Source organism: Piliocolobus tephrosceles, chromosome 4 (assembly GCF_002776525.5).
Source record: "Piliocolobus tephrosceles isolate RC106 chromosome 4, ASM277652v3, whole genome shotgun sequence".
NCBI lineage: Eukaryota > Metazoa > Chordata > Mammalia > Primates > Cercopithecidae > Piliocolobus > Piliocolobus tephrosceles.
The window spans coordinates 165,180,032-165,192,785 of NC_045437.1; the positions used below are offsets into that span (position 1 = coordinate 165,180,032).

The 12,754-nt window shown below is 41.0% G+C and overlaps 1 protein-coding gene across 1 annotated transcript in view; it reads left to right on the plus strand.

The window, feature by feature from the left end:
* The window catches only part of ZNF608 (zinc finger protein 608), a 112,122-nt gene that overhangs the window by 41,769 nt on the left and 57,599 nt on the right, over positions 1 to 12,754 (plus strand). The window contains exon 3 of the mRNA XM_023197112.2: positions 4,856 to 5,111. Coding sequence (XP_023052880.1) covers positions 4,856 to 5,111 — 256 coding nt within the window. The remainder of the gene's footprint in view (positions 1 to 4,855; positions 5,112 to 12,754) is intronic.

Consider the following 12,754-nt stretch of genomic DNA (forward strand, 5'->3'; position numbering starts at 1 on the left):
TGAGCATTCACTTTGCACGGATTATCTCACTGAGTCTTCACTGCAACTCTTGTGGGGGTAATTGTTACTATTACTCCCATTTCTTAGAACTAGACACTGAGTCTTAGAGAAGAGAAGCCCGGTAACTTGCTCAGGGTTCCACACAGCAGGTACTGACAGGGTCAGCATTTGAACCCAATTCTGTCTGCTAACAGAACCAGAGGTTGCGGGTGTGGTATGCTGCCTCCTTAGTGCAGGGAGTCCTTGTGGAAACTGTGGCCATCCTCTGCCTTAATGACCTTCATTGGCTGAAGAAATTATGGTTCAGTGTATGGATCAGTGACCTGAGAAATCAGGGTGCAGTGGAGTTGATCTTTTGTATAAGGCAAAAATAACTACTGAAAATGCTTTAAAATCCTGCTTTACATATGATACATGTGACTTCACCTTTGACACTGAGATACACAAGAGAACTGAAACCTTTTCTGGGGAGCAGCTCCTGCTGAGTGCATTACCTGGCAGAAAGAATTGGCCACACTCTTTGAATTACTTCCCTTCCACTCTTCTTCTGTTTCCTAGTGTATGTTGAACTCCTGTCAATTTTCTGCTTGTGGGATGCCATCGTTTTATGTGTACCTGGGCTGCCACTAGAGATAGCTTATTACACTTGTACAAATATGGGCCACAGTTTTCTCTCAACTGAGTAGGTTGGGCTAGGCGACATTCTGTGATTGTTTCAGGGAGAGGCCGGAAGCACAAACTCCAGCATTCTCTGGTTGGGCAAGTCACGTGGCAAGGCTGCAGTGAAGCTCAGTCCTGTCAGCTGATGCCATGAGGAATGTGGGCCCAGGAGAGCACATTATTCAATTATTATTTTACAAAAGAGGAAAAATTTAAATTCTTCCCTAATTGATTTAAAGTGTTGGTAAAAAAATTGGAATGTTTTAAAAAGTAACATACCTGCCAAATAAAAACACCTCTGGGAGTGGCTGTAATCCCCACCTGCAAATCCTGTTCTCGTTAGCTACCTCTGAGGAAGAGGGGCCTGTGGTAGACCACATGGGTAGACTTTGTGCTCCACCTCCTCCCCAATCCCAACATCTCACAGTGAATGGGGGGGAAGGTGCGATTCTCCTCTCATTTGCTTCTCCTCTCACTGGTAGTGCTGGTCTGGTACCTATGGGAGTGGCAGTTCTGAGTCACCATGAAAAGCCGATACTACAGTAGAAAAACGAACAGAGAAGTTCACTTGTGCACGTCAAAGATGTGAACCTCAAAACAATAGTAACTATCGGGTTTAAGCCTTAAAAGCCTTAAATAGTCTAAAGACTATTATCACGTCGGGGTACTATTTATGATTAAGTTTATATTTAGTCAAACTCTGAACCTTGTCTTTCTCATTTTAAAACATGTTGAACTGGGCTCAAAGGTTCTTGCTATAAATATCAATTGAACTTTCATGGTTACATTTGGATTGTGTTAATGGAAACAAACACAATTAACTTATAAGTAGGCCCAGAGTACTCTGGCTTCTCCCATTAAGGCATCCCAGTTCCATAGTAATTTGAACTTGGAAATTACATAAGTATGAGAGAGAGAGGGAGAGGTGTGTGTGTGTGTGTGTGTGTGTCTGTTTCTGCATGCAAATATATCTATAGGTGGAGTTATGTTGAAATAAGGATTTAGTCTAGAAACTCTGTTGTGATGAGATTTGTCATCAATATTAGGTGACTGAAGAATGCATTTGTTGTTGTTTTTAAGAGACGGACTTGCTTTGTTGCCCAGGCTGTAGTGCCATTGCATGATCATAGCTCACTGCTGCCTTGAATTCTTGGGCTCAATTGATCCTCCCACCTCAGCCTCTCGAGTATCTGGGACTATTCTTATGCCACCATGCCGGGCTAATTTTCTTTTTTTGAGACAGAGTCTTGCCCTGTCGCCCAGGCTGGAGTGCAGTGGCAAGATCTCAGCTCACAGAAAGCTCTGCCTCCCGAGTTCACGCCATTCTCCTGCCTCAGCCTCCCGAGTAGCTGGGACTACAGGCACCCGCCACCACACCCAGCCAATGTTTTGTATTTTTAGTAGAGACGAGGTTTCACCATCTTAGCCAGGATGGTCTCGATCTGCTCACCTTGTGATCCACCCGCCTCACCCTCCCAAAGTGTTGGGATTACAGGCGTGAGCCACTGCGTCCAGCTGTGCCTGTCTAATTTTTAAATTCTTTTTTATAGAGAAAGGGGGTCTTGCTGTGTTGCCCAGGCTGGTCTCCAACTCCCAGCCTCAAGTGATACTCCTGCTTGGAGCTCCCACAGTGTTGGGATGACAGATGTGAGCCATTATACCTGGCCAAGAATGTGTTTTCTAGTTGAGGAAAATGGGCCTCCGAGAGGTTGCTTGACTCTCCAGGGTCATAAGCTAGTTAACATCGGAGTTGGCGCCAATCCTAGTGTTAGTATGTCTTGCCACCAAAACTCTCATTGCCCCGTTGTGTTCTCACCTCCAAATCAGAGAATTGATATCCTGTAAGACTCTTCATCTCTTATTTTATTTCATTTTCTTATGCATCCTATTCAAGCTACATTTGTTCTCTTGATATTAATGTAGGCTGTTGATCAGGTGATGTGAAGAATATTTTCAGAATAATGTTCTATTTTTTCTTTTCAGTTTATACATGTGACATCGAATTGCAGTCAATTTACAACTAGCTATATAAATTAAGAAGCTGGAAAGCATGCAAAAATAACCCAATTTTCTTTGGTCTTTATTTTTGACTCTGGAAAGTGATTCTAATCTCACACAGTCTTTTAGTTGTAATAAAGACTACTAGTAGCATTGTTTTTTTCCCTGTTAAATTTCCTCTCTCAGAACCCCTTTGTTCATTTGTCAGCTCAGTTTTAAAATAAGAACTATCAGTGTGAACTTTGATCCACATTAAGCTACATTTACACAAAAGCATAAATCACAGTACCTGGGGTTTGGGGCTGTTAAATGCTTTTCTTTCCTGGGCTCTGTGATCAAGAATGCAGAACAATAAAAAGCATGGAGCAAAAGAAGTTTTATGGCAGCTTTGAGAGCAGGAAATTAAGTTTTTTTAACATGCAGATGGGTGAAAGGCTGTTCTGTTGCATCTTGGATCACTCAGGCAAGTGAACGTCAGTTTATCATTTTAGTGAAATGCAAACTGTAGAAATAGTTCCTACAGTCATATGAACAAGGAGCCCACACAGATGACTGCTTCAGCTGTTTAACTAGGAGCACACTTCCTCATATGACTCTTGAAATACACTCTTTTTGTTTTGTTTCTTTTCAAAAAAAAAAAACCAACAAAGGCTATATACTATCACGCCTGTAGCCAAGTGGCTACAAAAGATAACTTACAGTGGATAACTGGGAATCAATGAACAGCAGAATAAGATAACATTTTTACCAGAATGATCTTCGATCTGTCCTTTTTACATACAGGATTTGTTAGCCCAACTGATAATACATGTGAGGTGTCATCCCTTAAATGCAGAGCGTTTCTATGTGCAACACAAAGACATAGGTAATCTGGGGTCCTGGTACAAATGGGCTTTGTGTGTGGCATTTTCAGAACCAATAATCAGGGTCAAAGCTATCTGTAGCAGTCCTAGCAGTTGTTACAATGGGCCAAATGAATGTACTGTTTACTACATGCATAGCCTTTGGTTTCATTATGGCCAGACTTTTAAACTTTTTGTGATGAAGAACTCCTTTGCTGCTCTCCTGGGGATAGCGGTGCAAAGGGGATGTCATTGCACCACAAGATCTTGCAGTTGGCTGCGATTTACATTTCCTGTATTTAGAGAGGTGGTGGTTGAGCCTTAATCAAGCTCATTAAGGATCTTTACCAGTTTAACCACGGAAGAATTTGTGCACTGGAGAAACTCAAGTTCTGTTGATGTGGAGCACACGCATTTATCTCCCCCCGATATGAATTCTGCTAAACTTTGCAAACTTTGCAATAGAACACTTAATTAGGAGTTGATTCTTTTTTTTTTTTTTTTTTTGAGACGGAGTCTCGCGCCCAGGCTGGAGTGCAGTGGCCGGATCTCAGCTCGCTGCAAGCTCCGCCTCCTGGGTTTTTAGGCCATTCTCCTGCCTCAGCCTCCTGAGTAGCTGGGACTACAGGCGCCCGCCAAATCGCCCGGCTAGTTTTTTGTATTTTTTAGTTGAGACGGGGGTTTCACCGTGTTAGCCAGGATGGTCTCGATCTCCTGACCTCGTGATCCGCCCGTCTCGGCCTCCCAAAGTGCTGGGATTACAGGCTTGAGCCACCGCGCCCGGCCAGGAGTTGATTCTTAATACATGCTAACAATATCCACTTTTTATGTTTCGGTGTAGATTGTAAAGTTCATATATTTTATATATTCAGCAAAGCTAATATATTTTAGTAGTGATTTAATTCATTATGGTTTATAAAGTGCTTTGAAAACAATTTTAGTTCATCTCTTATACTTAAATTTTTAGTGTTTATTGGAGTTTCTCCTTTGGAAAATGTTATAATTTTTAAAGTGAGATTTCATTACATGTGAGAAGTAGCCTTAATTTTGCAAAACATGTTTCATTCACGTCTGCTGAGGCTAACGGTTGTCCAATGACGAATTTAGAAGAACACTGAAGGCCTGCTTATGATTCAGGGAGCTAGCGCTCTCATGTTTACCTTATTTGGCATGAAAAAACAAAATGTTCATTTCTATTCTACTTTATATTTTGGCACCATTAAAACACTCAAAACATATTATAATTGCAAATGGAATTTGGAATGGTGATATATTCTAGAAGTGGTATAAGCAAATTGCATTAAAAGGAATTCACGGAATGCAGCGCTATTGCAGTAAGCCTGTCTGTCTTTCAGGTTGATCCCCTGTTTACAGTGCCAGCGCCACCACCGCCGATTTCCAGCAGTCTCACGCCTCAGATTCTACCCTCCTACTTTTCCCCATCTTCATCCAATATTGCAGCACCGGTTGAACAGCTTTTGGTTCGGACTCGTTCTGTGGGTGTCAATACATGTGAAGTTGGAGTAGTGACAGAGCCAGAGTGTCTTGGGCCCTGTGAACCTGGGACCAGTGTGAATTTGGAAGGGATCGTGTGGCATGAAACGGAAGAAGGTAAATACAATTTATTTTTATATATTTCCCCATGCCCTCTTCCCCATGATGTATTTATGTCCACCTGTGAGGAGAATTTGTTTTGCGGTATTCAGAGAGGAATGAAAAGTGTTTTTTTCCGCTCTCTGGATTTGTGTTGGAAGGAAGAACTGTGTTTGTCCTCTTGTGCATGGCTGCTTTTACATTGCGGATGAGTCAGGTGTTTCGAAAAGTGATTCTCCTCTTTTAAATGCTAACATGGAAGGACTGTGAGAAGCGGGTTAGGGTTTACTCTGCCCCTAAAAGGTATTGTGGAAATTAGGAAGGGAGATAGATCTCAAGTTTATTTAATTCTTAGGGTGCCAACCAATGTGTCTGTATTGACATGGTTGTTTTTGTGTTATGGAGGCTTATATTTATTTTCTGAATTGAGCCAAGGTTCTTGTACATAGTGAGGATCATGGTCATGATGTGGTTGTGGCCAGCTGGTGCGCAGAAGTAATGAGGCCAGGGCCAAAGACTTAAGCCCTAGTAAGCCGGTCACTTCTCTTCTTTGGCCAGAGACATAAAACCTTTTCTGTTCCTCAACTCGGCAAGCCATTTGGCAAATGCAGTCCATTAGCCACAAGAGAAACAAGGTTCAAAGGTAACGGATCAGGATTAATCTATCATTGCGATTGGAATATACATCAGAGCATATGCCATGCCGATAGTGGATCCAAATCTTGGCCATGTCTCATAGCACATGACCACCAGGTACAACGTGTTTCATATGGCCTGTGTCATTAACAAGCCAACCAAAACAAGCCAACCAATGATTGAAAACTAAGTACCAAGACGAGCTGCAGTGCTCTGTTGGGGAATGAGTAGAGTAGAAGGGATAAGGAAGAAGCATGCTGCAGGGTGCTTCAGAGTGTACCAGGGAACAAAGAAAAATGAAGGGGTGGGGAACTTTTTTTCCCCTGTCAGTTAGATTGGTCAAAGATAAAGGAGATGACAGTTTGTTGATATCATGGTCATTTGCCAGAGGGGTAAGGGCAGGATGAAGGTAACAAGAAGGGTCTGAGAGTCACAATTATTCATTCGATTCCTCTGAATCAAGGGGGAAAATTTGAGGGCCAAAACTCAAAGGGAGAAGGTGAAATGTACTCAAAAGTGACTGAGTGAATGGGGAATATTGAGGGTAACTGCTGGGCAAGAAGTAGTTGAGAAAAAATAGTTAAGGATAGTGACAAACTGGGGAATGATAGAAGAAAATAAAAATAAATGAAAATCAGATGACAAGAGTTGAGTATAATTCTTAAAAGGTAGAAAATGGCTCAGGCTGTTTCAAGGTAAAAAACAAAGGTTCTTAGAGAACTCTGAATTCTATATATTATATTAAATATACTCTTGTAGGATATGTTTCATAATTAAATAAAAATATTTGTAGATAGCACTGGTAAGTATAAATAAAGACAGTATACAAGAAAGAATCAGAGGAAAGATCTGAAAGTATGACTATGGTCAGCTCTTGTTTGCTCAGAGGGAAGTGATTAAAATGTACTTTTTTGGCTTCAGAAATGTTTGAGTTTTGGGTCTCTTCTTTCTTTTTGTACTTTTAATTTGGGTTTTTCAGATATTCTGGGAAGCCATCTGAAACAATACCATGGAACCACATTGGGAGGAACTGATGTCGGAGGAGTCAGAATTTGTCTCATCTTGCTTGTCTGTTCAGTCATCCTCCAGTACAAGGGGTCCCATGTGGGGAGCAAGCTTCTATCATGTTATTCTCTTGGGTTGTGCAGTTTGCCTTCCCTTTCATTTTCTCTAAGGGAAATGGTGGATAAGGCTTTCAGACTGACACTTCGGTGTGAAAAGTATAAAAAAGGATTCAAGACCTTAATAAGGTCACAGTGAATTTGTTTAGGTGCACATTTTCAGGAACAGCAAAATATTTGGAAAGTATAAGGGTTAATTTCCCTAAACTTGAACATCAGATGTTTTTGTACTTGGATAATTTACTCATTGGGGTGAAATGCTGTCTTCCCATTTCTTAGCTATGACTTAGCACTCCCATCAGTTTATTGCTTGTCATGATTTTATTTATTCAAGTGTGGAGTAGGACTAAGTTCCTGCAGTGTGACCTCACTGGGTGGTAGATGTTGTAAAATTAGCCACAGACTTTCTGGAACAGCTGTAAAGCTTGAGTTATTTTTCACTTTGCTTAGAAGTCTGCTTAGTTTTGACTTTTAACCTTAGCCTCTTCTCAAAGATAGGATTATTTAGGAACAAAATCTGGGTCTGAAAACTATAGCAGTACATAAGTTGATGTGGAATTCTGGGCATCTGCTTAAAGAGCTGTAAGATATTATTACTATTATTATTATTATTTGATAGTGATGTACATAAAGCCTCACCAGTTCCACTCTGTCCTCTGAAAAACTGGTCTCCTGAGTCCAACGTAGCTGCTTTTATATGTGCTCCGACCCATCCATTTCTGTGGATATCTTTGTACATTCGTACAACGGACTGATAGCTTTCGAAGGTTTTCAGGCTGTTGGCAGCTCCAGCTTTCTCTTTACTGCCTCACATTTTCCAGGATTTGGAATGTGTGGATGTTTACTGTGGTGACAAGAAGGAGCTGGAGCTGTTAATAGAGTTATTCTTGCTGAATAAACTAAACTTCTGACCTCCAAAGAATTTAAGAACTCGTCTTAGTAAAGGCCTGGGTCATAAGATGTATGTTTAATGTGCAGCCATTTGCAAGAGCGTTCCATTTGCATTTTTCTCACTACAGTGTGTTTAAAGCTCTTGTACCAATTTAAAAATTAAACCCACTTGACCATTAATTTTTTTCTTTTGGGAAAAACAAAGAGAGACACAGAACAAACACATTGGGAGCCAGTTATTTGGCAGGGCTGAAAGAGAGGGATTCCAGGAGAAGGGGAGGGGAGAGTAAGCTACAATAGTTTTGTAGTATGAGGTTTCACTAACAAAGAGCTTCAAGTTGAGCATTTATAAAACTGTCAGGTGCCTTTGACTAATGTCCTGTAGATGGAGTTGAATAAAATCCTGTCCCTGGTATTTTTACTTTGAGAGTATTGTGTAACTGATAGTGTTTTCCACAAACCTGATTTGTTACGTGCGATCATGTGTGTGTGAAGGTCATATATGTGCCTGTGTTTTAAGATCCTAGAATTTTAAGAGTTCATGTCTGCACTCTTTGGGGAATATTGAATATTACTGTGATTTCTTTGGATGGTTGGGAATTGCAAGACTGGTCTAGGAGGATCCCCATTCAATACTTAATTGTTTCTTGTGTTTAGAGGAGGATTCTTTTAGTCATAGTCTTTCCCCTAGTGTTACTGCCAGTGCATGAAGTACTGGTTGTCTAAGAACCAAGTTGTGCTCACGAATAAAGTGTTACTAGTGAAGTTCCCTCTGGAAAAAATTAATGGGTTTCGGATCATGCCTAATAGGAGAGAAAAACTATTACTGCATTTGGATGTTTGGTAATTCTACTCTGATCTTTTTTCTTTAAGGTGAATGCATAGGACCAATGATGTATGGTACAAAATTACTCACAGATGTTGGAAAGAATTTCCTTAGCATTTATTCCTGCCATTTGGGGGACACATGCCTCTGTATAGTCATTTGTTTGAAAATTTGCTCTTAAAAAAAAAAAAAAAAAAAAAACAGAAAAAAACATAGTGTGTATAGCAATATGTATAATACATATGTGCTGAACTTGGCTTTTTAGCCTTTATGAATGTGTTTCCTTTTGATTTTTATTGAATCATGTTTCTTATTGGCTTTTTTTTTTTTTTTTTTGCCTTACCTGAAAACATACTTGGTTTAGCTGCGTCTGTCGCCATTGTTATGACTGTTATTTACTACTGCTCTGCCACTCTATCATTCACGACCCTTTCACTTTCTTACTGGTTAAGTAAAGCCATGAAGAAAAGAAAGTGAGAGAAAGAAAACTGGTACTTGCCAAAGACGGTTCTCAGTGCTGTGCCTTTGAATCACCTTGGGAGCTTTTAAAACCCACTGATGCCCAGGCACCACCGCAGGCATTTTAGTCTGGGTTGGCATTTTGGTCTGGTTTGGTATTGGTGTTTTGTCAAAGCTCCCTAGGTGATTCTAATGTGCAAATAAGGTTGAGAACCACTGTCTTGTGGCAAAGAGTTTATGTCTTAGCCCTCTGCAAGTTCCTTGACCTTTTCCCTGTAAGGAAGACACATGTGTTATTGCTTCACTTTCCCAGATATAAAGTGGACATAGGGACACCGTCCTGCTTACCTCACAGATAGTGTCCATCAAGATGCTATGGCAGGTGAGCAGAGTTGTTTAATCACTGTGCTGATGAAGAAGAGGGTCTGGCTTTGTTCCTCAACATGAACTCCACAGAGGATTTAAGAGGCTTAACAAACAACTGGAAGTACCACTCTTCCTAAGTTATTGATATGGGAAGAGTGGACCCTACTGTTGATTTCTCAAGTGAGCCAGATGCAATACTTCTATTTCTGTGTGGCCTCTGCTGAATTATTTTTGAGATGATTCAGAACCCCATAGTATTAAGGAAAGTTGTTAATGTAGCAAATATAGAATTGTGCTCGGAGAATCAGATTTTTCGGGGGTGGGGGCAATGGAAATACAAAGGGCAGCTTACCATAGTGACGGTTGTTTTAATGAGAAGACTCAGCACCTGGTGTGAGAGGAGGAATGCTTGTTTGTATGAGGACCTTCTTCACCTGATGCATTTTTCAAGGAAGGAAATTGACTTTGGGAATCAGTGTTTTCAGGGTATTTAATTGGAGAAAGAAATGATTCTTTCTTTTCTTTTCTTTTCTTTTTTTTTTTTTGAGACAGCGTTTCGCTCTTGTTGCCCAGGCTGAGTGCAGTGGTACAATCTTAGCCCACTGCAACCTCCACCTGCCAGGTTCAAGTGATTCTCCTGTCTCAGCCTCCTGAGTAGCTGGGATTACAGGCACACGCCACCATGCCTCGATAATTTTTTAATTTTTAGTAGAGACGGGGTTTCTCCATGTTGGTCAGGCTGGTCTCGAACTCCTGACCCCCGGTGATCCACCCACCTTGGCCTCCCAAAGTGCTGGGATTACAGGCCTGAGCCACCCCACCCGACCGAAATGATTCTCTTTTAAATCACCGGAGATGTTTTTAAATTCTTCTGCTTCGGGCTGGGTGCTCCTGTATCTCCAAAGTCATAAAGATGATAGTGTTTAAGTGTGCAATGCAGGAGGCGGTTCGAGCCAATTCTTCTTGTTTTTTTTTTGAGACAGGGTCTCAGTTCATCGCTTAGGCTGGAGTGCAGTTGTTGTGATCATGGCTCACTGTTGCCTCGGTCTCCTGGGCTCAGGTGGTCCTCCCACCTCAACCTCCCAAATAGCTGGGACCACAGGTGCATACCACCACACCCAGCTCATTTTTTTTTTTTTTTTTTTGTATCTTTTGTAGACACGAGGTTTTGCCATGTTGCCCATGCTAGCCTCGAACCCCTGGACTCAAGCGGTCCACCCGCCTTGGTCTCCCAAAGTGCTGGGATTATAGTGAGGTATCTCACTCAGCCTCAAGCTAATCAATTTAAAAGGTAAATGATCCTATGTAATGGAAAATGAATCTGTGGTATTGTTATTCCTGTTCTGCAGTATTTGCTTCCAATCTTAACGACTGAAAATAGAACTTTTCTTTTGAAATTCTGATTAATTTGAGGCAAGATTAACCATTAATCCAGGCTTACTTTGTATTTTCAGTAACAGCATGGAGTTGGTACAGTACTTTACAGAGTGAAATATTCTTTACTGAGGTATTTCATAGTGACTTTATCAATTCAACTTTGACTCCCAAGAGGAATAAGATGTCTGTATTTCGTTACCCCTATCCAAATCAGTGGCGATTATAACAGTGCAATGATAGGGAACTTGAGATGTCTAGTGTGCATGCTTCTTATGACTCCTGTGCTAAATGGAGAGAAATCAGCCCCCAGCATGTGAGTCAGGCAGGTGAGCATGGTTGTTTAATTACCATGCTAATGAGAAAAAGGGCCAAGTGGTGAGCCTCAACATGAACTCTACAGAAGTTTTGAGGGGCTGGAAGAACTACTAGCTAGTGCCACTCTGTATTGGCTGTGAGCTTTCCCCTCGCCTTCCTGGGCCATCTTGCCATGGAAGTTGTCAGTGAAAGTGTGGGTGGTTCCCATCATTCTGAGCAAACTGTCGCAAGGACAGAAAACCAAACACCGCATGTTCTCACTCATAGGTGGGAATTGAACAATGAGATCACTTGGACGCAGGAAGGGGAACATCACACACCCGGGCCTGTTGTGGGGTGGGGGGAGGGGGAGGGATAGCATTAGGAGAAATACCTAATGTAAATGACGAATTGATGCGTGCAGCACACCAACATGGCGCATGTATACAATATGTAACAAACCTGCACGTTGTGCACATGTACCCTAGAACTTAAAGTGTAATTAAAAAAACAAAAAGTGTGGATGGTTCCTTGAGGTTCATCACCATTGTCAGCAGAGCAGCTCAGGGTACCAGTGCACTTCTGAAGTTCACAAGTGCCACCCACTTTCATATGGAAAAGGCAACCCAAATAGTGAATCAAATCTGTATATTTACTGGACTACATACCATCTTAGTTACCTCTGATTATTCTGAGTACATTGATGAAAAAAATATTTTTAGTAAAAATAAAATAGAATTAAGGATACGTAATAAATGACAAAACTCATCAGGGTATTTTCATTTTAAGATTAATGAGGGCCGGGCATGGTGGCTCATGCCTGTAATCCCAGCACTTTGGGAGGCCAAGGTGGGCGGATCATGAGGTCAGAAGATCGAGGCCATCCTGGCTAACATGGTGAAACCCTGTCTCTGCTAAAAATACAAAAAAAAAAAAAAAGAAATTAGCCGGGCATGGTGGATGGTGCCTGTAGTCCCAGCTACTTAGGAGGCTACTTAGGAGAATGACTTGAACCCGGGAGGCGGAGCTTGCAGTGAGCTGAGATGGTGCCACTGCACACCAGCCTGGGTGACAGAGTGAGACTCTGTATCAAAAAAAAAAAAAAAAAAAAAAAGATTAATGAAATGTTAGCAGTTCCATAGAAAATACAGAAGGTAAAAGAAACAGAAGACAAGTCTTCACCTAGGCATACAATAGACAGTCAATAAAGGTGTACTGAATGGAGAGAAAGGAAGTAATTGTCCTGGGTTTTGTGCCATTTTCCTGGATTTGCTTTACTCGTGGACCTACTTGCTTTATGCTTTCCTGATGAGGGAATGCAGCCAAATTTGGATATGATGAGTGATTGTGTATTTTGTGGGAAAGCAACAACATAGACCGTCACTTTAACTCTTGTCAGTGTGAAAAATAAGCTGTTGTTGAGTAGGATTCAGTTTAATGTTTTAGATCAAATATTTGTTTTTTGGTGTCATTTCTGTATATATTTTCATGGTGACATTAGGTGCTAAGTAATGAACCAATAGGTTTAAAACTCACTATGTAAAGACACTGTTACCTCTTTTTTTGTGTTGGTTGATATTGTAGCCAGGTTTATTCTTATATGTGAATATATAATGGAAAACTTTAAAACTAATTTTTTCTTAGGACTTATGGTAAAAGATGTAAGCGCTATCTTATAATATTTGTGTGTA